Raw genomic sequence first — 26,158 nt, forward strand, 5'->3', positions numbered from 1 at the left:
CTAGTGAATCTCTAGTGAACTCTTATACCTAAAATAAGTATCTCACATTCAGAAAGGTTGTGAATACAGTCAAGGCTGGCTACCTAATTTATGGGACCAGTGCAAAATAAAAATGTGGTGCCTCTTACTCAAAAAACAAGAAAAGTGTTATTAAAGGGACTAAAAAGGAAAAAAGTTTTTCTTTAAGAATACTTTATGTGATATCTGGTGTTGTAAGCCTTTTCTGCAAATACATTTGTTTGGTCATCAAAGTTTATAGTTTTAGCAACTTGGCTTTCAATGGATATAATTGAAAGTGATAGTCACTCCTGGCAAATGCAAGGTGGCAAATAATTCTTGATAATTTTTTACTTGGAGAAGGATCTTTCTGCTGATGCAGTGTTACATAGCTTTATGGACTATGACAACATTTGGATAAATTTTTGATAAACTTTCAAGATGTAAATTTTAGTACATCTGCATCAGATGATTCTTGTTAAACAGTTTTTTAAAAGATTTAATTCTTCACACAAATCCATTTTGAGTAAGTCTGAATTTAATTTTAGATGTAAATTTATACAAGCTTATTTTAATATTTCTTCTGACATTTCCTGTAACTTGTGGAGATCTTACAAGAAACTAAAAATGTTCTCATGAGTTATATATAATTCAAAATGCCTGTTTATGCATTCTATCACTGTGTCCTCAATTACGAGGAAAAATTAATTTTAAAAAAGCCTTCCTCTTTAATAATTTGTTCATCTGAAGCTTCATATGAAAACAGTGTGGTTTTTTCCAGCATAACAATCTTTACATTCAATTTCTATTTCTATGCCTATGAATATTTACTTTGCAGTGTTGCAGCAGTTTTCAAAAACAGAGACTAAACTCTTTGCAGAATTGTAATAACTCCCTGATATTCTTTATTGCAATGTCCCCGTGTAGGCTTTTACTTTGTGATAATTTACTGTCCTGGGGCTCAGGTCAGAGAGTTAAATATCTGTGCAGACTCTATAGGGACAGGCTCCAGTGACTGATGGCAAGCTGGCCTTCCACCCTGGTTCCTGGAGCTACCAGAGTCCCTCCTCTCTCCGCTCCCCTATCTCCCATAACCATGGCCTCTGCAGCTTCTGCTGTCACCATAGTCACAGCCATCAGTGTGGGTCCAAGACCCAGCCGTGCCACTTAGAGTCTTGTAACACCATGGCCTGCCCCAGGCTTATGGGTATGTGCCTGACTGCCGGGCCAGTTGCTCGGTGTCTGGGCTGCAAGCCCTGGGTTCTGAGTTCATCCATGCCCTCCCCATCATAAGGGTCATGGCTGACACTCCTATAACAAATACAGGTTAATAAGAGAGAAACATAACAATTTTATTCAGTCAGAGTTTCATATGACATGGAGCCTTCAGACATGAAGATTGAGGGACCCAAGGAGAACTGTATTTTTATGCTTAAGTTCAACAAAGAATGGACTGCCGTGTAGAAATGTGATTGGACAGAGATGATCTACTGGTAACAGACTTAAGCAGGAAAACCCAGCGGGGCCTGTCTTGTCGGAATTCTTTTTGACCTCTCTGTATAGCATTCCTTCCTCCCAGGTAGAGGGTAAGACCCCTCTGGAATGGAATGGTCTTATGATCTATTTTCAGACAAGGTAGGTCAGAGAAATTATTTGCGACCAGCACTTACAAAGGTGGGAGGAAGTTAGAATAGTATTTCTATAATAAATTTTACAGTTGGCTTTGGTGAAAAAAGAGGCTCATGTTTTTTTATTTACCTTGGGGAACAGGAATCTTAGTTTCTGTGCCTTTGGGGAGAAAGAGGAGTAGGAAAAGGAAGGGCAGGATAAGGTGAGAAAAGCAAGGTCTTGCTTCTGAGCCCCTGTCCTTCAGTTCAAAGTACTCAGCATACCAAAGTGTCATACTTTGGAGTATCTATTTCTGAGCTTCATTGTCTCATTAGACTTCATCCCAACACATGCTTCATTGTCCCATTAGACTTCACTTACAGCACAAAAGTTCAAAGATAAAATTATTTAAAATTCAAGATGGTGATCACAGAACATTAAATGAAGCCTGGGGCTCTTGTGAAAGGGGGACCCTGTGTGTGCCGGGTCGCGTGCCCATGCAGCAAGCCCTTAGTGGAGTACTGCTGAACACCGAGAACGTGAGTGTAGCAGACATTTTGAATTGGTCACTGTGCCTGTGAAGATCCCTTTTTTTTTTTTTTTTGAGATGGAGTCTCGCTCTGTCGCCAGGCTGGAGTGCAATGGCGCGATCTTGGCTCACTGCAACCTCTTTCTCCCGGGTTCAAGTGATTCCCCTTCCTCAGCCTCCTGAGTAGCTGGGATTACAGGCATGTACCACCACGCCCAGCTACTTTTTGTATTTTTAGTAGAGATGGGATTTCACCATGTTGGCCAGGGTGGTCTCAATCTCTTGACCTCGTGATCCTCCCACCTCGGCCTCCCAAAGTGCTGGGATTACAGGCCTGAGCCACCGCATCCGGCCTAAGATCGCTTCATTTAAAGGACGTTGTAGTTGATCTCTCCCTTTTGGCAGGTATGTGGTTGTGAAAATTCATTTTTTATGCTGGAGACAGTAGAACAGTGGGTACCAAACGTTATGATTGCTTCTGGCTTTGACAGAAGATTCATGGTAGTTAAAAATGTCCTTCCTAAGAGAGTTAAAGGTAGCAGGGATGATATTCACAGTTTCTGTTTTTTGTTAGAATCAGGCAACACTATATTCTATAAAATAGAATGAATGTTTTCAGTATTCACAATTCTTAACAGTTGGCTCCACACTGACCTCAGGGCTCCCTACTGTGCCAAGTGGTAGGCTTTGATTACTGAATGGGGAATGGGGCTTGAGCATTTAACAGCTAACCTCAGGGATTCCATCACTTGCCGAGGCAATTGAAACCCTAAAGAGCAAGGTATAATGTCCCAGGAAGCCTTTGATTTGAATTATTAAATTGGACCAACCTTTTAAAGTTGCTGATGGGGTGTTCTTTGACCTACAAAACATTAATTTCATATAGTCCAATGTAATACATCAATTCAGTATAAGTTCAAAACTGACATAAATAACAATTAGACTAAGGAGTCCTGATATCAATGATAGATTGTTGAGATGTACTTAAATAGCCATTTTTGCTTTAATTATTTATGATCTTGAAGTACTTACAATGTACATAAATGCTTATCCATAAATGTTAACAAAATTCTATTTGATTTCTTCGTTAGGAAAAAAAATGTGTGTAGCTACAGCCTTTCCTTGACTCTCAGGACTGTCAGCTCATCAGACTGCTTCCAGTTCCTTCCCTCAGTGCTCTGCATGGCATGATGCATTGGCTAGCATGAGCAGCAGCAGACAGATTAGGCATGGGGTCAGAATCCCTGGTCATTGCCAGCATCCAAGTAATGAGCCTAGACTAGAAGATAGAAATCCTGGGTTCTAACTCCAGCATTGTTACTGAGAACCTTTCTGTTCCCGGGGAAAGTTGAGGCAGCACTCTGCCTCAGTTTCCACATTTGCAGTACAGCCTGTGTACGTTCTCTGGTGACATGGAGATAAAGGTATGATGAAGTACTGGGGCACACACTTAAATTTTTGAAAACATTCTTAAATATCCTTTTATTGTAGCATACTTCTTAAATTATAGGTAAGATACTACATGACCTGATTTATTCCACGTTGCATGGTTGATCCAAGACTACAGAATGAGGCCGGGCACGGTGGGTCACACCTGTTATCCCAGCACTTTGGGAGGCCAAGGCAGGCGGATCACGAGGTCAGGAGATCGAGACCATCCTGGCTGACATAGTGAAACCCCGTCTCTACTAAAAATACAAAAAATTAGCCAGGCGTGGTGGAGGGTGCCTGTAGTCCCAGCTACTCGGGAGGCTGAGGCGGGAGAATGGCGTGAACCTGGGAGGCGGAGCTGGCAGTGAGCAGATATCATGCTGTTGCACTCCAGCCTGGGCAACAGAGCGAGACTCCGTCTCAAAAAAAAAAAAAAAAAAAAAAAAAACTACAGAATGAAACTCAGTTGATTTAAAACTCAGTGGAGGGATATAGTAAAGCAAGTAAGTTCTCCACTGTTACAGCCATGGAAGTTTTTCAGAAATTCAGCAGGTGGCACTCTCTCCTACGTTAAAACTGATGAGAGCATTGGCTATTGTTTATAGGGTGGAGATGATGATGATGAGAAACTGTATTGGGTTCAGTGTTTATTACAGTTTGATTATTAAAGCTGGCCTAAAAATGAGTGGACTGATATGGCCATTTTACTTTTGAAAAAGAAGGGAAATGTAAGATGACAGACAAAGAGGAAAGGATTGCAAGCAAGCCTTATTGTAATGTAAACTCAGAAGAATTTCCTATACAGAACAGAAATCAACTACTGTAGTGCAAGAAAACAAGGCTTTAGTACCAGTACCTTGGTAAAGAAGAGAGAACATTGTATGAAATTGTGTGAAGTTCTAAGGAAACCTCAAGAATTTTCTCTGATGATTAGAATCTAGGGATTTCCTGGAGAAAGCAATTGACGATTTATTGTAATGTGTAGCATTTATAAGAGCACTATGTGCCATTAGTGACACATCTGGAGTGAAAACCTTTTACTGATTTACCAACCATAACTACATCTCTAGGATCTTGCTTGAAGTTAAGGGAAACAGTAACATATAACGAGGTTAGAATAAGATGTCTATCTCCTTTCCTTTAAAAGTAAAATGGCCAGATGCAGTGGCTCACAGCTGTAATCCCAGCACTTTGGGACAGTGAGGTGGAAGGATCACTTGAGCCCAGGAGTTCAAGACCAGCTTGGGCAACATAAGGAGACTCCATCTTTACCAAAAAAAAAAAAAAGAAAATGTAGCTGGGCACGGTGGTGTGTGCCTATGGTCGTAGTCCCAGCTACTTGGGAGGCTGGTGGGAGGATCATTAGAGCTTGGGTAATTGAGGCTGCAGTGAGCCATGATCACACCACTACACCCCAGCGTGGCTGACAGAGTGAGACCCTGTCCTCCCAAAATTAATTAATTAATAGCTTTCCTGACCATAACACTTTTGGCCTATGTATGTTTAATAATAAAATCTGGGTTTATTTGAAATCACACAAGCATTAAAGACTATGAGTAGAGCCCTAAGTAAATCAGTTGAAGACCAGGGGCAGAAGGCTAATTCTCATATTCTGCCCAGCATGAGTAATTGTTATGTTGTAATTTATAGTCAAGAAAAGGGAGGAAGCAGTACCTTTCCATATTTGGCAGAGATATGAGACTAAATGATGGAGTTAGTGAGAAAGAGAAAATGTATTGCCCGTGTAGGGTTCTCATTTGCAATGTTAGGTCCTTTGTGTTGGTGTTTTTGTAGGAAAAAAAATATTTTATTTGTACGCTTGCTGTTAGTAGCTATTTGGTAGCTACACTGGCTTTCCACAGTAGTTAAGTAAGAGACGTGGTTAGGCCATTTTTGTGAGGCTTACCCTGTAAGACTAAATATATATTTAGAAGTTTGGGGCTTCATGGCTGTCATCACAGAAGCTGAGTCTCTCAAAAGAATCATAGGTTTTTTGAAAATTTTGCTGTAGCAGAAGAGAGGTAAGTGTTTCTGCTTGAAGGATTTTCAGAGAGCTTAATCAGATGGCTTAATCTGAGCACTTAGAAGAGTTACTTGATCTAGTAGTTTTAATAGCCCTGGGAAAGTAATCCTGGAAGTACCAGTACATGTTCAAATGTGATACTCTTGTTCAACAGAATACTATGTAGGATCATTCCTCTTTTGACGTCTTATCTATTGGTATCTGTCAGCCAAAATAAAGGGACTGTGTTTTGGGTAAACAGATATTTCATATTCCTTCTTAAATATCATCAGTTTGACATAAAATGATCCAAAGGAAAAGGACAAGGGTAACAACAGGAAATTTAAATTACTTGTAGCTTTCGTTTGAGTTTCTTTCCATATTAGGATAATACTGTGTGGCAAGCAAGCTGACGTTCTCATCTTCATGCCAGAGAATTATAGAAGAGAATGAACTAAAGGCGGATATACTCTTAGTTACGACTGAATGTTCTGGGTGTCATCCCCAGTCATTACAGTTGACCATAAGTGTGACTCATTGATGCATGGCAACTTTTCAAACTTATATTTCCCTCCAGGTCAACTGATGAGACATTCAGCTTGGCTGAAGAAACCTGTAGTTCTAATCCATCTATGGTTAGGAGGAAGAAAATTGCCATAAGCATCATCTTTTCCCTATGTGAGAAAGAAGAAGCACAAAGGAATTTCCAGGACTTCTTCTTTTCTCATTTTCCCCTGTTTGAATCTCACATGAACAGGCTGAAGAGTGCAATTGAAAAGGTAATAAGGATGTAATCCAAAGTCAAATAGAGAAGTGATTGTGGGGCTTTGAAAATGGCAGAATTTCTCTCTTTATGTATCAGATGTCTTTCCTAAGGAAGTTAAATCACCCGTAGCAGTGATAAATTCTTAGGCATGTTGATGTTAGTTACCAGATACTGGGTTGCCTTAGGGAAAGAAATTACTGCTTTTTCATGACTGAAGGCATTATTACCTTGAGTGTTGTTAATTGATTACATATTTTTTATTAATAAAGCCCAGTAGATAAGTTATAAAATTTCTTCTCAGTAATTTGGCTTGCTTTCTCTTCAACAAAGGCTATGATCTCCTGTAGGAAAATAGCAGAATCAAGTCTCCGAGTCCAGTTTTACGTCAGCCGTTTGATGGAAGCTCTGGCAGAATTCAGGTAAAGTGGCAAAGTTTGGCAAATCCAGCAGGAGATATTTATGAGCAGCCATGGATAAAGAGAAACTGTAACTTGGAAGAATTGGAGGCCTGGCAGTTATTCCTTACTTTTGTGGTTCCGCTCTTCAAGGTGGAAACAGAACAAATGAAGCAAAAAATTTAAATAATTTACCAATGAGTAATCCTCACTACTGCTCGACCGACAGTCCCTGATAGGATTGTTTTTATCAGGATGAATGGGGAAAACTAATGTTCAGGTATCTCTCACCAGTCTATTCATTATTGTATGTCAGCCTCACAAAAGCCCTAAGCACTACTAACCCCGTTTTACAGATGTGGAAACTTGAGTTCACGGATGCTTATTCAAAGCACAGATGGAGAGGTTATGCACGTCGGGGAGACATACTTTCCAGTTTGCCAGGACAGTCCTAGTTTATACCCAGTGTCCTGTGGAAACTGGTGTCTAGAGTCCTCGCTCCTAGTATCTGTGTGGAAAGGGAGTCCTTGCTCCTTGTATCTGCGTGGAAAGGTAAATTGCATTAGGTAGCAGGTGGGATCCTCTTTCATCATGCTGAGTTGGGATTGTTGCACCATTTAGAGCCACTTTCTTGGTGGGGAATGGAATCCCACTCCAAAGCAGCCATGAGCTAATGAGTCAAACTGTTACTCCATAGCTGAAGGAGAAAAAAGATTTATAATCCTTTGAATGTTAGAACACTTTTATGATGCTTAACGTATATGTTGATGAACTCTATAATGCTACCTGGAGCAAAATCACAAGCCTTTTTTAACTGTGGATTATGTGTTAAAGTACTCAAGTAACATGTTACTCATTATCTGGTGATCGCTAAGACTTAAGTCATATATTTGAGAATGACATGAAGTTGTGCTCTTTGATGGCCATCTGATGATTAGTACACCTTCCATAATTTTTTGGGAAAGCACTAGAGATTAGCCTGTTGCTCTGCTGTGGTCAGACTGGACGCTGGCTTGCGCTTGAGAATCTGGGTCGTACTTTTTTTTTTTTTTTCTATTCTTTTAGACTAAGTCTCGCTCTGTCACCAGGCTGGAGTGCAGTGGTGCAATCTCGGCTCACTGCAACCTTCACCTCCTGGGTTCAAGCGATTTTCCTGCCTCAGCCTCCTGAGTAGCTGAGTTTACAGGTGCCTGCCACCACACCCAGCTAATTTTTGTATTTTTAGTAGAGATGGGGTTTCACCATGTCGGCCAGAATGTTCTCGATCTCTTGACCTTATAATCCACCACCTCGGCGCTCCAAAGTGCTGGGATTACAGGCATAAGCCACCACGCCCAGCCAAGAATCTGGGTCCTACCTTAATGAAGTGTCCGTTTTTCAAAGGTCAAGAAGCTGAAAGCGAGGCTTTCTAGTTCTGTACTTTCAGTTTCTGTAGAGTCTCTGTAGTAGCAACCCGACTTAGCCGTTGTCCCACGGAAGCAGCCATAGACAGTAAATAAGTAAATGAATGAGTATGGCTGGGACCCGGTAAAATTTTTTATTTACAAAGAAAGGTGGCAGTCAGATTTGGCCTGTGGGCCACAGTGTGCCAACCCCTGTTATGTGTGGAGCTTGAATCTTTTAAGGACTACATAGATTCACGTTGTTTTCTCCTTTATTCTTTTACACCAAGGTTATCCAAAATAGTATTTCTGACACTTTTGTGTTTCCCTCTCTTTCTGTTCTATAGAGGAACTATCTGGAACTTATATTCTGTTCCAAGGATAGCTGAACCTGTATGGCTTACCATGATGTCTGGCACTTTGGAAAAAAACCAGCTCTGCCAGCGCTTTCTCAAGGAGTTTACGCTTCTGATAGAACAGATCAATAAAAACCAGTAAGCTTCAACTCTCTGGAGACTTGTATGCAAATCCCATAACCAATGTATGTACTGCATAGGACGTGCCTCTTTCTGTATTGACTAAGTTGGTTGTATCTTTTTCCATTTCTCCAAGGTTTTTTGCTGCCTTACTGACTGCAGTGTTAACCTACCACCTGGCCTGGGTCCCAACTGTCATGCCTGTGGATCACCCTCCCATTAAAGCCTTCTCAGAGAAACGTACCTCCCAGTCAGTGAACATGCTGGCCAAAACACATCCATATAATCCTCTCTGGGCACAGCTGGGTAAGTACCTAATCTGACTATTCAGAGAATATATAGGATGGAATAGGAAAAAAGAAAAGCTAGAATTTGTACTTTATACTGGCTCTCTCACCCAATAGTTCATAGGTTGTCATTGGACAGATGAGGAATAGGAAGTTGGTCCCTGGATTCTAATTGTAAGGCCACCACCTTCCTCTCCTTACCCCAAGTGGCAGCTTTGTGCTACACTCTTAAAGCAGTGTAAGCCAACTGTGTTCTCCCATTCCACAGCGGCTGTTCACCCTCGAGTAAGGTTTCTTAACCTCAGCACTGTTGATCAGATAATTCTTTGTTGGTTGAGTTGTGGGGTGTGGGAAGAGCTGTTTTATGCATTAACAGATGTTGAGTGGCATCCTTGGCCTCCATTTACTAGATGCCGGTAGAACTGCCCCTCCCACCTCGCACCCAAAGTTGTAACAATCAAAAACATCCACAGAAAAGCACCTCATCCTGGAAAGCAGCATGTTATAATAACAATAATGAAAGCTGACACTATGAGCCAAGCACTGGTTTTACACATATTCATTAGATTCTCATCCCTACACTTATTACTCTCAGCCTCATTTTGTAACAGTACAGATTTGTCTTGTCCTTGTGCTCTTGGTCGTGAGATGTATAAGCAAATATAAGCCCCCTCATGGTTAGGGGTAAAAGGCATGTTCTAAATCAATTAAAGAATTTATGGATATTTAAATGGACTTAAGGGAGGGGGGATATGGAGAGAGGCTAGTTAACAAATACAAAATTACAACTGGATAGGAGGAATAAGTTCTAGTGTTCTTTAGCACTAGATTAGGATAGTTAATAGCTTATTTTCAGAGAACGCTAGAAGAAAGGTTTCAAATGTTCCCAACACAAAGAAATGATAAAAGTTTGGGGTGATAGATATGCTAATTGCCCTGATTTGATCATTACTCAGAACATGCCTAACTCATTCTTGGTCATACAGGAAGTTTTTCCTGGGGAAGACAGAACATGGCCGTTTTTATTATAGAACAATAATAGTCTTGAAAGAAACGTCAGCTCATTAAGTGGAGAAAGAAAGGGGGCTGGATATTAAGGAAACATTGTATTCCGTGCTGCTGGGTCACCCATTTTAAAACAATGCTAATTAAATAGTGTGCATTTAGTTAAATGTACTCATAATTAGGTGTGCTTCTCATCTGAAACATAACTGAGAGCCATTAATTCCCTATGTTCAGCATAACAAGGAAGAGTCTTTTCCTGTAGGTTCACAATCCTCGTCTTTCAGAGGAGATCATGTATTGCTGAAAGTCTTCAGTCCTCCCTTCCCCCAAACAATCCATCAGGGGTCTGGCTATTGACAGGAGGAGTGTGAGGAGGGGACAAGGCCCTGGTCATCAAAGGCCTGTGATAGCTTCTGGTCAGCGAAGGCCTGTGATAGCTTTGTAAAGCCAAGTGTAAGTGATGGCCGAGTTTCCATTATTACAGTGAAGTCGGGGGGCCTTCAATAATTTGACAGGTAGAAGCACTTGCTTCACATTTCATTGTTTTCATTCAGTATTTAGCAAGTCACAGTAAACATGAAAATAGAAACTGCTGGGAATACACAATGATGCAGATATAATTTCAATCCAGGTTCCTAAGTATAGAGAAGACTATCTGGAATCATTCCAAAGACTCCTCTGAGAGCTTTCCAGGGCAGGCGCCACTGTGTGTTCCCCCTCCATGGCTGCTCAGCACTACCAGGGAAGAGCGGGGGAGGCTGGATGCCACTTTCACAGGCTTGCTGCTCAGGAGCTCGGTGATCCTTGCTTCTGCCCAGCCACTTCCCTGTGTACAATGTGATGCCAGCCGTTAGTGGGCTGTGGAAACAATTTAGTGGGTTTAATTAAAAAGCATTTAATTGGTGTAATAGAATAGAAAATATCAGTGACTTACTTTTATACTTTGTAAAATGTCTGTTTCAAAAGGTGCATTGAGGTTGCAGTATAAAATGTATTTCTTTCTTGGAATAGGTATACAAAGTTTGAATGCCGCTGTCTACACCACTGACTGAAGTAGTTCCATATAGGTCTCTTTTTGACCTAATGATGTTAAGAGTTTGTGGAAATGAAAAGGACCTTTTCTACCCAAAAGAGACTTGGACCACTGATGTAATATAAGTTAAAATGTGTGAATTTTTTTTCTCAGAAGTTTACCTTGTATTTTTCAAAATGCAGTGGAATTAGACTACAAATCAATTTTTTTTTAATTCTCACTGTCTCAGAAATCAAACCATGTATTTTTGTTGTTGTTGTTGTTTTTGAGACAGAGTCTCACTCTGTCACCCAGGCTGGAGTGCAGTGGTACAATGAAGGCTCACCACAGCCCCAACCATGGGCTCAAGTGATCCTCCCACCTCAGCCTCCCTAGTGGCTGGGACTACAGATGTGCGTCAACATGCCCAGCTAATTTTTGCATTTTTTGTAAAGGCAGAGTTTCACCATGTTTTGCAGGCTGGTCTCGAACTGGGATCAAGCGATCTACCTGCCTCTGCCTCCCAAAATGCTGGGATTACAGGTGTCAGCCGCCGTACCCAGCTGAAAACCACATTTAAATAACCCACAAGCCAAACAAATTGCACAAAAGAAATTAGAAAACATTTGAAATAATGATAATAAAGATGAGATAAGTTAAACTGTGTAGGGTATAAGGAAACACTGTTGAAAGGGGAATTCTACAACATAGACATTATTAGAATGTGATCAGGAATAAGTGTGCCTTTAAGATCCTTAACTCTCTTCTCGTCTCCTATTTTTGTTCTCTCTCAGCTTCTCCTTGTTTATTTTTGTTTCTGTCTGTATAGTCCCCTACCTCTCTAACCCCCTTTCTTTCACCATGCTTTCTTTACAGAACTTCTACTTCTCTCAGCTTCTCCACCTCATTCTTTTCTCTCTTTCTAGTTTCCAACTTTTCACTGTTGTTCCCCTCAATAGTTCTTTCCTTTCTTCTCCCTCTTCCTCCCTCTTTGTTTTCTTTTTCTCTACTTGTTTTACCCTCCTGGCTGTTATCGCCTCTCCTTCTCCATCCTCTTTTGGCTTCACCCCAGTTCTCTATCATTTTGCACCTCTCTAACATCCCATCTTTTTTCTTTCTGCTTTCCCTTCTCTCTATTCTTCCCTCTTTCTTCCTAGTTTCCTCTGTCTCTCTACTCCCTCTGTCTCTCCCTCCCTGAGTCTCAACTCTGTGTCCCTGTTTGCCACTGTTGCTTTCTGTGACCTCTCCTCCTACTTCGTCCAGCACCTTTCCTGCTTCCGTGCACTCTGTCTTTGGCCTGTTTCACCTGTAAGCCCTCTTGACTCCTTCACTTTTTCTTCTGCTTTTTCCCCTTTTGCATCTCTTTTAAATTTTTATTTTTAATTGAGGTAAAAAGCATATAACAACGTTTATTATCTTAACCATTTCGAAGTGTACACAGTTCAGTCATGTTAAGTACATTCACGTTGTTGTGCAATTTCTTCATTTTAAAAAATTATACTCATGAAAACAAATCTACTCTAAAAATTAGCTTCAGTTATCCAGGACTCAAAAAAAAATTGCCTTCAACTTCCAGTAAATATTTAATATTGTGGGTCTATTGTTTTAAAAATGCTTTATTTTATGAAGTTTGGCTATAATGTATTAGCACTGGTTCCAGTCACATTGCACTCATTATTTTATATAGTTTAAGTGATTATAAATTGTATTTTTAATAACCTTCCCTGTTTTACCATTTCCATTTATTCCTTAGTTATTAAAATGTGCAATACTCAAATGCATTGCTAAAAAATAATATTCTAAGTGTTCTTTCCCCTGTAGTTTGTTATGCCAGATTTTGGATAAGTAATGCTGCTTCTTTATTAATATTGAAACTGATTTAACAAAAAATATTTCATGAATTCCTGAAATGACTGTTGATATCCTGCAGCAGTAGGCAGATGTAATCAAAGTAACAGTAATGAGCTCTTAGGAAGGTTTTCTCAAATAGAAATCCTAGCTTCGGCCTACAATTCTGAGTTACTCTCTTGAATTCTAGGCTGATTTCTCAGTCACTTGCAAAGTCCTCTCAATTAAAACTCTATCAGCCTGTAATCTAGTCATTTTATAGAGAGGATTGTTTATTATTATTTCTGTCCTGCCCTTTGAATGTTCTTAGGAACCGTACACGAGGGACTACTCGCAGAAGGAGGTATTTCCTAATGGGTCCCGGGGGAGGTACTTTCCGATGGTTCTCATCACTTTTTTTCCATACTCATCTATTTTAATTAGTTTTATCCAGTATATGCCCTTATAACTGCTTTCCCTCCTCTCTAGATGCATTTCTCAGAGGGGTTCTAACTCCTAAATTCTGATTTATACCGATTACCATGTATCACTTCTCCTTTATTTAGTATCTTTTCAGCTTTTGATTTGTTCCAACATTCTGGTTGGTTTTTTTTGTTTTTTTGTTTTTTTTGTTTTTTTTGTTTTTTTTTTGAGACAGAGTCTTGCTCTGTTGCCCAGGCTGGAGTGCAGTGGTGTAATCTCAGCTCACTGCAACCTCCGCCTCCCGGGGTCAAGCGATTCTCCTGCTTCAGCCTCCCAAGTAGCTAGGTTACAGGTGTCTGCCACCACACCTGGCTAATTTTTGTATTTTGGGTAGAGACAGGGTTTCACCCTGTTGGCCAGGCTGGTCTCGAACTCCTGACCTCAAGTGATCCGCCACCTTGGCCTCCCAAAGTGCTGGGATTACAGGCGTGAGCCACCATGCCCAGCCCTCTGGTTATTCTTCAGTGGGTTTCTAATTCCAGTTTGGTTATACAAAGATATAATGAGATACCTCTTTTTTTTTTTTTTTTTTTTTTTTTTTTTGAGACAGAGTTTTGCTCTTGTAGCCCAGGCTGGAGTGCAGTGATGTCACCATGGCTCACTGCAACCTCTGCCTCCTGGATTCAAGTCATTCTCCTGCCTCAGCCTCCCAAGTAGCTGGGATTACAGGTGCCTGTCATCACGCCTGGCTAATTTTTTATATTTTTGGCAGAGACGGGGTTTCACCATGTTGGCCAGGCTGGTCTCAAGCTCCTGACCTCAGGTGATCCACCCACCTCAGCCTCCCAAAGTGCTGGGATTACAGGCATGAGCCACCACACCCAGCTGAGATACATCTTTAGGATTTTAATACAGTGCCTGTCCAGTTAGTAAACGTGGGTGCTTTATTATAATTTTCCATCACATCATATCATATGTGTAACTTATTATAAAGTGTAATAATCAAATTATCAAATGCTGTAGTTTTAATAGTTAGGCACTTAAGTACTTTTGATGAAAAGCTTATTGCTGGGTGGTTGGATGACACATTTACCCTTATTCTCTCCTCCTTAAGCTGACGGTAGAGCTCACGGTACATTAGTCAGTTTTTAATCAACTTGTCAGGAAATAGCTAATGGGACATATTTTTTTCCAGTTGAATTTTCTTTTCTTTTTTTTCTGAGACAGAGTCTCACTGTGTCACCCAGGCTGGAGTGCAGTGGTGCCATCTTGGCTCACTGCAACCTCTGGCTTCCAGGTTCAAGCAATTCTCCTGCCTCGACCTCTCGAGTAGCTGGGACTGCAGGTGCACACCACCACACTCGCCTAATTTTTGTATTTTGGGTAGAGACGGGGTTTTGCCATGTTGGCCAGGCTGCTCTTGAACTCTTGACCTCAGGTGATCGCCTGCCTCAGCCTCCCAAAGTGCTGGTATTACAGGCATAAACCACTGTGCCTGGCCCGGGTGAATTTTCAAGCGAATTAAAACCTTCAGACTCATTAATGACTGAGTGATTTTCTTCTTGTTAGTCAAACTGATTCTGCTTGGTGTGTGTATGTGTATTAAGAGAAATCTATGTAGACCACCTCATTAAGTATTTTGAATTAATTCACTGCACTTCTGTTGAGAAACTCCTGAATTTGGATTTCATCCCAAGGCTCAATGTCCTGGGATTCTTTCAACAAATTCTTATTATTTCCAGTTTCCAAGATATAGTATTAGATCTGGTCACATATTCAGAACTCTGGGTTTAACCTTCTTTGGGCCATCTCATTGGCTGACCCATTGAGCTGCAGGGAAGACCCAGCAGGCACTGGTAGGGGCTGTGTGCACAGCAGCACGACTCCCACACACCAGGGGTGGTGGGCTGCAGCCTGTGTCCAGGCTGACTTTCTTACAGGGGCAAAAATAAAACATGGTCATTACTAGAAACTAGAAATCAGGAGTCTGAAGCAGGGATTCCAGATTGGGAATATAAGTCATCTATTTTGCTCTTGTAAAGGCTGATATATCTGTGACATGCTAACCCCAGAGACCACTGCTTTTGTGTCCACCTTTGCTCTCTAGGTGATCTTTATGGAGCCATAGGCTCTCCAGTGAGACTGACTCGCACCGTAGTGGTAGGGAAGCAGAAGGACTTGGTCCAGCGAATACTTTATGTCCTGACCTACTTTCTCCGTTGTTCTGAGCTACAAGAGAACCAGCTGACCTGGAGTGGCAATCACAGTGAAGGTGACCAAGTTTTAAATGGGAGCAAGATCATAACAGCCTTGGAGAAAGGAGAGGTGGAGGAGTCCGAGTATGTGGTCGTTACGGTGAGGAACGAGCCCGCTCTTGTACCCCCCATCCTACCACCAACAGCAGCTGAGAGACAGAACCCCTGGCCGGCAGGGTTTCCTGAGAGCCCAGAGGGCACTGACAGTAGAGACCTGGTTCTTAAACCTGACAAAGAAGCTAACCGGAGGCCAGAGCAGGGTTTTGAGGCTTGCAGCACAGGATGCCAGGGGCCAGCATCAGGTGCTTCCTGGAAACCTCAGAATGCATTTTGTGGGGATGAAAAAAATAAAGAGGTACCACAAGATGGCTCTTCAAGACTTTCCAGCGGTGAAGTTTTGGGGGCAGGAATGAAGATGGACCAGCAAGCTGTCTGTGAGCCGTTGAAAGTGGAGATGTCTACGAGATTGCCAGACCGGTCAGTGGCCTGGCCTTGCCCTGACAGACATCTTTGGGAGAAACCTCCCATAGAAAAGGTCACTTTCCAGATAGGAAGCTCCACATCTCCAGAGTCTGACTTTGAAAGCCGCATGAAAAAAATGGAGGAACGGATGAAAGCCTGTGGCCCCTCCTTGGAGGCCAGGGAGGCCGCTGACACAGCTCAGGACCCGCAGATTTCTAGGAGCCCTTTCAAACCTGGCTTTCAGGAGAATGTCTGCTGTCCTCAGAATCGGCCTTCAGCGGGGGATGAAGGCGAGTCTGACAAGGGTTTTGCAGAGGACAGAGGCAGCAGAAACGACACAGCAGCAGATGCTGCCGGGCAGCTCAGCCATGCTGCCAACTTGGGCGCAGCCTCCCACCGTGTGGCAGGAACTGCCCCGGGGAGGCTGCAGGCGGCTACAGGTTTGTATGTGAAGGCTGAGGAAGGACCTGTGCTGGAGCCTGTTGCCGCCAGCTGTGTCCAGCGGGGCCCTGGCCTCGTGGCTCCTGCAAATATCCCCTGTGGGGATGACAACAAGAAGGCGAACTTCAGGACTGAAGGAGACATTCCCCGAAATGAAAGCTCGGATAGCGCCCTGGGAGACAGTGACGATGAAGCTTGCACTTCAGCCATGCTAGATCTGGGTCACGGTGGTGACAGGACTGGAGGGTCCTTGGAAGTGGAGCTGCCTCTGCCAAGGTAACTCCGGCAGGCTGGGAAGTAGAGGGAACTGGGTTCAAATCCCACTTTCCTGGCCTGACGCCTGTGATCGTGTTAGCTTCTACTATTGTCTGCTTTACACACAGTATCTTTTTTTCCACAAAGTACTAGAAGTATTATTAATTTTATACAAACGGTTTCCCACCTGTCCTCCTTCCAAGGATGGTCACTGGCTTAGTACCACTGAGCTCACTGGGGCAGGTGGCCAGTGGTTGTCTTTGCAGCTATCATGACCCTCTGGGGAAGCTAAGGGATGTGGTGGAGATGGGAGAGGGAACAGGGAGTTTAATTTTCTGTCAACTGCAGGGCAGGTCCGTGGCTGGCAGCAGATGCCTTGCTTCGGAGGTGGTGGATTACACTCGCCGTGTGGCCTCTCTCCTGCCGATCAGAGCCGCGTGAGGTGGTTGGGAAACAACACCTCTTCCTTAACACTCCATCAGGTTGATTATTTGGTCTGTGATGACTGAAAGCAGTAATTAGAGATTTCTTCTGTTCTTCCGCACTGTCGTGGGCACCACTCTGTGCAGGTATGTCAGATTCCTAAAGCCAGGCTTTTGGCAAGAGCCCTTCCTGAGATATTTTCTTTTGTCAGTATTTTGACACAGACTGCCTGGTGGATGTCCAATATGAGGTACAAAAACAAACTCATGACCAGCCATGGATATAGTTTTTTTTCTTTAAAAAACTCCCTTTTCTCCCGCCTGTGATCCACTTACTGGAGGGTTGGTGACATGGGCCACCCTGAATCTATTTTATTTACCTGTGTCATTGGAGTGCTTGTACCAATTGTAATGAAAGAAGAAAGTACATTTTCAGCTGTACATTTTAATGGGCCACATGTTGTTTTAGGTCTCAGAGCATCAGCACCCAGAACGTAAGGAACTTTGGCCGCTCACTTCTGGCGGGCTACTGCCCCACATACATGCCTGATCTTGTGCTTCATGGCACTGGCAGTGACGAGAAGCTGAAGCAGTGCCTGGTGGCCGACCTCGTCCACACGGTCCATGTAAGTGATCCCAGCGTGGAGCCTCTGGCTGCTGACAGTGTGTCAGCCAAGGTCTTGGCCGACAACAGGTGTTTAGACTGAAGAGAGACTAGTTAAGGGATTGTTTATGGAGATGTGGGCAGGGTTATGGGAACCAGCTAGGGCTAGTGAGGCACCTGGGGCCTAGCAGCAGCTGGAAGCTAGAAGCACACCTGGGCCTGACAGAGTAAGGGGAGGGAGCGTGACATCAGAGCCCTGGAGAGCCTGAGCCAGGACGAGGAGTGGCCTGGCTGCAGGAGCAATGGTGGGGGGGTGACTTCCTGCCATCCCTCCTCCCATTCTCTGATCTCTTTCTGGTGCTTCTCATTGGCTGAGCCCAGCTGAAAGCCAGGGAGCAGTGGCACAGCTGATGCAGACACAGCCTTGTGGTGCATAGAGGTCAGCCTCCTGGGGCCCAGAACAGGACAGAGAAGGGCAAAGAGCTGCTCTGGAAGTGGTGGGTTAGCAGATAGGCCGGGCAAATGGAATAAACAGCACAGATGATGACAATTATATGCTGTCACGGTGAGGACCAAAGAGATGTCACATATGGTTTGTTTTTTATCCGATGCTTAAACAAGTTCCTAAAAGTAATTTATTTTAACTGATTTGTCATTAAGTTCACTTTGATGGCTGCATAAGGATGACTGTATAAAGATTAACAAGTCTTACTGGAAAATTGCCTCGTGGCTGCCATTAAGTTCTTTTCTGCTATCTGCAGTGCTGCAGGAACTAAGCAGTTAAGGAAACTGTCAATCTGATGGGCCTGTTTTTAATTGAGCTGTTATTGGGCAGATGTGCAAAAATAGGCATTTTATATTAGAAACATTTTGTATCTTGTGCAATAGGGAAAGTCCTCATCGCATTAAGAAAATCAGAATTTGGCCTGTTACCTACCTCCTCGGCCAATAAGTATTTTTTTTTTTGAGGTGGAACAAAAGGCATTGCATGTTATCTTTGGCCTTGAGCATCTCCTCTGTGAAGACTAAACATCAGACACAGGCTAAACAGGCTAAGTATATTTATGTGAAGTGGGAAAAAAACTCAGTAGTGAAGCAGATGTCCTCATAACCTCCCTCAATGGGGAGGGCAAAGAGATGAGGCTAGGGCTGTCCGAAGCTGGGGAAAGCCAGCCCAGCGTACATGTGTGTGGCCAAATGTTCCTAACCCCACCCCTGCTTTGTGGTCACGTACCACCCCTCACCAGGATACTCCTGGAATGAAGCTAGGAAGTGCTTTTGTCTCTATAATATCATAATTATTTAATATCATAATTTCTCTTTATAGTTATGAACACCATATAGTCATCATTTTACAAGTCCATGCATCAATGACCCCTGTAAGAATAATGCCCTCATTGTATAATGCTATCTAAGTTGTCCAAAATGATGTCTGATGCCTTGGCAATTCCACAGGCTGTATTTATGTGTGTTTAGTAACTGCCTATAACATTAAGGCACCTTTTCTATCTGCATCTAATATTTATATTCACACATGCCAAACTGTGAGGTTTTTTTTTTTTCCTGCTCTGCTATCATTTTGATTTCTAAGAACCTTGGTGTTGCTTATCGGACCTTCCTTCCATGAAGCCCAGTGAGCTGCTTCTGACAGAGGTATCAAGAGACTACAGGGGAACTAACGGGATTGTCCTCAGTGACATCAGTTTTACCAGCTGGGGACTTTGTTTGAATGCCTTGGATTTACTCACTGACCACTCTGGAAATGCAATCTATTGATTGATAACCCTTCTTGAACTTGTCTGTAAAACCATTCATGAAATATTTTGTGTTTCCATAGGCTGGCAAGTTCTAATTTTTGTGTATTAGATTTTCATGGTGACCATCTGGCTCTATAATTCTTATATTTGAATTCTCTGTCATTACTCTTCAAGCGTTTTCATATTTCATTTTCCCTTCCTTTTGGACGGAGTGTTTTCACAGTGTAGCTTTTCTCATTTCTTTAAACTATGCAATCACCCTGAGAGATCGAAAGTTATTACGCATAATAACCTATATTGTGTCAAATTGTGGGTACATCCAAAGTGCAGCCACGCGTGGGTGTTAATAGGAAATTCCAAAGAGTTCATAAAAATATCTTCAGAAGTTTAATACATTCAGAATACATCCAATTAGCGTTAGTGGATTTCTAATTTCACTTGACACATTCATCATAATGAGTTTTGCTTTTGAAGTTGTGTTCTGTTTAAACTGCCTCTCAGACTGGCGCTCTGGTCTATGGCAGTATTTAAAAAAAAAAAAAAAAAACAGACTTACTTTCAACATCCATTTACAAACATTTGTTGAAAAATATTTTAGAAGTATTTGTTTAAACATTATACTGAATTTACTGCTCCATAAAGCCCAGTGAATATTTAAATTCTTGAGTATGTTGCCAGAGAAAGAAGCAGAGATCCAAAAACAAGTATATGACCAGAGTTAGAGCTGAAATAATAGCTTGTTGAAGAAGAGAAAATTGTAAAAAATTGTTTTATCATAACTTGCTTTTTTGAGTTGGGCACAGTGGCTCACGCCTGTAATCTCAGCACTTTGAGAGGCCAAGGTGGGTAGATCACTTGCGCTCAGGAGTTCAAGATCAGCTTGGGCGACATAGCAAGACTTCATCTCAAAAATGAAATAGCATTTTAAAAAATAGGAAAAAAACCTATTTTTTGAACATTAATTTCAGTGTTCATGCTAGATTTCAGGAGGCTTTGGTACTCCTAATTCTTTTTAGAGAAGGATTTTTAACTGTTTAAAAGCAATTGATTCTGGTTATTGACCTCTTCTAGACCTGTGCACAATTTGGATTTTATAATCTGTCTTACATAAATTGAATGTGTTTGTTTGTTTGTTTTAGAGATGGGGTCTTCCTGTGTTGCCCAGGCTGGACTCGAACTGGGCTCATGTGATCCTGCCTCATTCTCCCAAGTAGCCAGGATTATAGGCACAGGCCACTGTACCTGGCTCTAAATGTACACTTTTATAACTACTAGTTTGGAGTTTTTCTCTCATTGAGAGATTGCTTTGTAAAGCTTCCAATATTAAGAATTTTTGTGTACTTTTCTTATCCTAGTCTCTCTTATGAAAGAAAGATATAGTAACTTTATTTCATTGATTTTCATTTTTATTGCTGACTTTCACATATCAAGATTCAGAAGTTCTTTAAATATTTAAACACGTATTCTTGTTTAGTCCATATACTACCTCTTTTCTGTCATTTGAACTCTCTGCCTCCTAACATATAGGTTATACAGCTGCCCTAAATTAGTGTAAAGTAATACGGTTTCAGTTTTTTTCTTGCCACATCTTGTGCATTCTTTCCTCTGTTTTCTTTTTGACTTTAAACGGAAAGAGAGCGGGCGTACGTGCCAGCAGCATTCTATGCCTGTGACTCCTGGGTAGCCTTTTGCCTCGCCTTGTTCCTCCTGTGTCTGGCCTGTGAATACTGCTGACGGGGGTACTGTTGGGGTTATTTTGGGGCAGTGTAAGGTGATGGAAGATCACTGACTTAGTGTCGATGGCTTGGGTTTGAGTCCTGGTATTACCACTCCTTAGGTAAGTAAACTGGCATTGCTAAGCCCCAGAAAAATGTATTTAGTGGAAGAGATGAAATATGATTCAGTGGTTAGGAAGTTAACTTCTGAAGCCAGACAAACCTAAGTTTGAATCATGGTTCACCCCTTAGTGGCTTTGTGGCCTTGGGCAAGTTTCTTTAATTTTCTTATCTATACTGTGAACAGTACTTATGTCATAGGTTTGGTTTGAAGATTCTGTGAGATAATGCATATCAAGTGCTTAGCACATTGCCTGGCACATTGCTAAGTGCTCAATAAATGTGGGCCAGATGTGATAGCTCACCCCTGTAAAGCCAGAGCTTTGGGAGGCCAAGGTGGGAGGATCCTTTGAGATCAGTCTGGGCAATATAGCAAAATCCCATCTCTAGCAAAAAAAAAAAAAAAAATAGGCATGGTGGCACATGCCTATAGTTCCATCTACTCAGGAGACTGAGGCAGAAGGATTGTTTAAGCCAGATGTTCAATGCTGCAGTGAGCTATGATCATTGCCATTGCACTCCATCCTGGGCAACAGAATGAGACCTCATCTCAGTAAATAATAATAATATATGTGAAAGTGCTTTGTAAATTATACAACAATATATCATGTTTTTAATATGGGAGAGCAGAATAACAACCATTATTTTAGTAAAAATGAAAATTACTGTCAGAGTTAAGAAAGCAATATATGGGCCGAGCACAGTGGCTCATGCCTGTAATCCTAGCACTTGAAGGCTGAGGCGGGCTGATTGCCTGAGCTCAGGAGTTCCTGACCAGCCTGGGCAACATGGTGAAACCCCATCTCTACTAAAATACAAAAAAAAAAAGTAGCTGGGCATGGCAGTATGCGCGTGTAGTCCCAGCTACTCGGGAGACTGAGCAGGAGAATTACTTGAACACAGGAGGCAGAGGTTGCAGTGAGCTGAGATCATGCCACTGCACTCCAGCCTGAGCAACAGAGTGAAGCTCTGTCTCAAAAAAAAAAAAAAAAAAAAAAAAGAGAGAGAGAGAAAAGAAAGCTATATGTGTACTTAAAGTTCTCCTAACTAGTCAGTGGCCTTGTCAATCCCAGGGGACTACTGTTAGGAATGACTGAACCGAACCTGTACACACATTCATTGAGTGCTGAAAACATTCACTTTTGCTTTGCCCAGGAGCAGAATGGACAGCTCTAACTCTGCAGGGCAGGGTCATCAAGACCAAAATTAACACTACATTTTGATGTTTTTTAAAAAACAACTATGCTCCAAGGCTTCAAGCATTTTACAGAATCATTTATAAGATGAAGTAACCATTGGATACATCAGCCTCTTCCATTTAATTTTAAGCATAGCAACAGATTGACTCCAGAAATATCATGCAGGAATCAGTAGCACAGATAAAGAGCTTTGCTAAAAGCCTGGCTGTGATATATATATGCTCATGAATACCTAATTAGTCCATGCAGTGCAATCAACCTGTAGGACTATAAAAGAACAGCAAGTCCCTTCAAATGGTAAATCATTACTTAAGTAACAACAGATAACATTAAATACCTCAGGTCAGCAGCAACCTCAAAATCAATAGGATACAAAGAAAACATCTCTGTAGGACAAAGCCACTATTTTGGAACATCTCTCGTTGTTTTCTTTTCCCTGTGTTTGGATAATAAACATGGCAGTACCTCTGGCCTCTACGACTGTCTTCAATAGCCACAGCCCTCACTGCAACACTACCTATGTCCATTGGCCTATGGAGCACTTTTACAACTATATATTTTGACCCATAAATGGGTTTTGATTACCAGTTTTTTTAATGATATAGAACTAAGATCATCACACATTAGGCTTACTGATTAATGAAACCTTTGTATTTTGTGTGTGTGTATTTATACACACATGCACACATGTCACACTTGTATGCATATGGCTTGTCATACCAGGTTATGTCATACAAGCATGTATGCCAGGTCATGATGTTAAAATGTATTTCTTATCATGGATTGTGGTTAAACAAAAAAAATGCTGATCTCTGGGTATCCTCAACTCCAATCTGAAATCATTGTGATCCTCTCCCCTTCTCAATGTGACTAGTCTTTTTAAAGTTCCTTTTGATCTCCCCAAATGGCGTCCCTATGTCCACTTTACCCCCTTCCATCACCTTGTGCAGTGCTGCAAGAGGACTTTCTAAAGCATGAGACAATCATTTACTCTTTTGCTTGAATAGCTTCCTATTTTCTAAGAGACTAAACTATAAACTCCTTAGCTGGAGTTGTCCCTTTTATGTCCTTCAGGTACACACACATACCCCTGTATCTTCTCTTATGCCCAGTCACACTGTTTGCCATTCTTTAAATAGTCCACCTTTCCTCACACCCCTCTGCCTATCAGATTATGCTTTCTTTGCCTAGGACACTATTGAACAAACTTTTTTACATTTTTGAAGACCCATTTCATACGTTGCCTCTTCTTCGAAATCATTCCAGGCCCCATATCCCTGTTCTGTTCCAGATGTCTTCCTCTCACTAGGGCTGCAGGTGCCTTGAAGCAGAAAGCAGGGACTTAATTTTCCTCATATCCCCAGCACCTTACCTGGTGCCTGGCACATAGAAAGTGCTCACTAACGTTAGTTGACTGTTCCCCATAAAACTGGAGTTAGAGCCATGTGTATCTATTTCTATTGGGGCCCTTTCTTCTGAAGTAAAGAGAAATGGGAGATGGCCTTTCTTTAAAGAAACTTAAAGGGGAAGAGTAAGATGTTTAGACATGCCTGCGGCTCTATGTGTTCACTGCCGTTACCTAAAGGAGAAGAAAAGCTTATTATAGGTCTCTTGGGCTTCATGTCTCTTGCATCGCGTCAGAGTTAGACACGTGTCTAATTTTGATGTTTTTCCCAAAATTTTTTTACTACCTACAAGATATTTGAACATCTGTGCCATTCTCTGCAAAAAAGCTACCAGCCCTCTCTCATTTTATTTTGGAGTTGCACATCTCATCACACAACTTGATTCTGATACCCTTTCTGACCTTGAGCACCTCTTCCCAACTTCCGACTGAATTTTACTCAGCAAGTGGCCAGCCTGACAGTCAGCCATTCCAGAGGTTATGTACGGTGTCTTCAAGGCCACGGGCTGAATTTGGGCTTGAGTCTGGTGAGCCCAGGCACAGATACACAGAAGATCAGACGTTTTCCCGGCAGCCCTCCAGACCATCTTGCCACACTTTGGACCCTTTCTTCTTTCCCTCTACCCCTAAGTCTTCATACTGTCTTCATGTATACCTACCAGGATCACTCAGCAATGTCCCATGGTCCAAAATGATTATTTTCCTTTTCCTCTTGTTTACCTTATTATAACTCTTAAGCCGTTAGTGACTGACATTAAACCTGCTTCCAAGAGAAAAATTTCTGATAAGCAAATGCTTATAAAGTTATGATAAGGTCATATATGACTGTTACCCCTTCTGGTATTTTCATGTGTTAAAAATATGTTTGATGCACTAGAAATCTCCAGTGGTGGCATTTCAGGTGGTCAAGATAACTCAAGTCACTTGATGGGGCAGAGAAGCTGGAGATGCTTTTGGGTTAGAGTGGGGAGAATCACACCTTAGAGATTTATCTGTTGAAAAATACTTATCAGGTACGTTTTATGTGCTTGGCACTGTGTTTATAGCAGTAGTCAAAATCTGAGGTAGAATTAGCCGGGGTGTGGTGGCTGTGTGCCCATGGTCCCAGCTACTCAGGAGGCTGAGGTGGGAGAATGGTTTGAGCTCTGGAGGTCGAGGCTGCAGTAAGCTGTGATGGAGCCACTGCATTCCAGCCTGGGTGAAAGAGTGAGACCCTGTCTCCTCTCTCCCCACACATCGTCCCCCCAGCCCAAAAAAGAAACCAAAAAAAAAAAAAAATCTGAAGTGGGAGGATTCTAGCAACATGTACTTAACTGGTGTGGATGGCATGCCTCCCCTCTAAAACTACATAGTGATGGATAAAACATCACTATTCTCATTGCTGCCCCATTGTTATAATTCCTGTGCATGAAAAAAAAAAAAAAAAAGGAAATCCTTTTGTGCCAGAGATAAATGGAAATCTAAACCGAAGCAGTAAGCATGAGCTGGTCCTCCAGGATTTCAATCTTGATACAGGTCCTAGGAATTGGGTGCTGAGGTTCTCAGATTCACCCGAGGATGAGAGATTGTGGTCTCGCATGCACATAAGGCTTGAGACCTGGAATCGAGCCCCTTACCTAAAGCCTGGAGCTTCAAAGAACTATTCTTCCATGAAAAGGAGACTAGAAATCACCAGACATAAGCAGTGAAGCAGCAAAGAAACAGGCTGGAAACAGGTTGGGGAAAATAAAGTCACCCAGGAGAAATCAAAACCCCTGGTCTGTGCTATTTGTGGATTTCAGGTCCAGATTTATTCTACCCGAGTGATTTGCGAATCCCTACCCAAGAAATAAACATAAAACCAGGAGCATAGAAACCTTTAGGACTCTGGCAGAAGGAAGCACACTACTTTAGACACTTTCACAACCACAAGCTCATGAGACGCATATAGGAAAATGAAACATAGCTCCAGTAAGATAGGCCCACATTCAGAAATTACAAACATGTGGGAAACCAGGAAATCATCATGAGCAGAGAGCAAGCGCATACAAGCAGGAGAATCAGCACTCCTCCAATCGGCAATAACTATTAAAGTAGCCATGTTTAAAATGTTTACGGTGATAAAAAGAAGGAATTGGAACCTTAAAGAGAGGATAAGGTGATAATGATCATTTAGATTTGTATAAGAACTAAAAACAACTTCTAAAATTGAAAAATGGTCCTGAAATTAAAACTCCAAGAATAGGTTAAAGAACAGAGCAGATTAAATACAGCTAAAGATCATTAGAATTTGAAATGGAGGCTACTTAAGAAATTATCTTTTTGAGCTCTGAGACAAAAAAACATGAAAAATATCAGAGAGCAAGTAAAAGATGTGGTGGCCAGAATGAAGAGACTTTATAGC

The 26,158-nt window shown here is 41.9% G+C and overlaps 1 protein-coding gene across 4 annotated transcripts in view; it reads left to right on the top strand.

Annotated features, from left to right (window-relative positions):
* FNIP2 (folliculin interacting protein 2) overlaps positions 1 to 26,158 on the top strand; it is a 137,728-nt gene that overhangs the window by 85,449 nt on the left and 26,121 nt on the right. For 3 of the 4 annotated variants that reach the window (XM_025385074.1, XM_025385077.1, XM_025385076.1), the window contains 6 exons: positions 6,145 to 6,346; positions 6,664 to 6,752; positions 8,458 to 8,604; positions 8,723 to 8,892; positions 15,248 to 16,574; positions 17,445 to 17,601. In XM_025385074.1, coding sequence (XP_025240859.1) covers positions 6,145 to 6,346; positions 6,664 to 6,752; positions 8,458 to 8,604; positions 8,723 to 8,892; positions 15,248 to 16,574; positions 17,445 to 17,601 — 2,092 coding nt within the window. The remainder of the gene's footprint in view (positions 1 to 6,144; positions 6,347 to 6,663; positions 6,753 to 8,457; positions 8,605 to 8,722; positions 8,893 to 15,247; positions 16,575 to 17,444; positions 17,602 to 26,158) is intronic. The other variant, XM_025385078.1, reaches the window with a different exon arrangement.

The sequence above is a fragment of the Theropithecus gelada genome, chromosome 5 (genome assembly GCF_003255815.1).
Source record: "Theropithecus gelada isolate Dixy chromosome 5, Tgel_1.0, whole genome shotgun sequence".
In the NCBI taxonomy this organism is placed as follows: domain Eukaryota; kingdom Metazoa; phylum Chordata; class Mammalia; order Primates; family Cercopithecidae; genus Theropithecus; species Theropithecus gelada.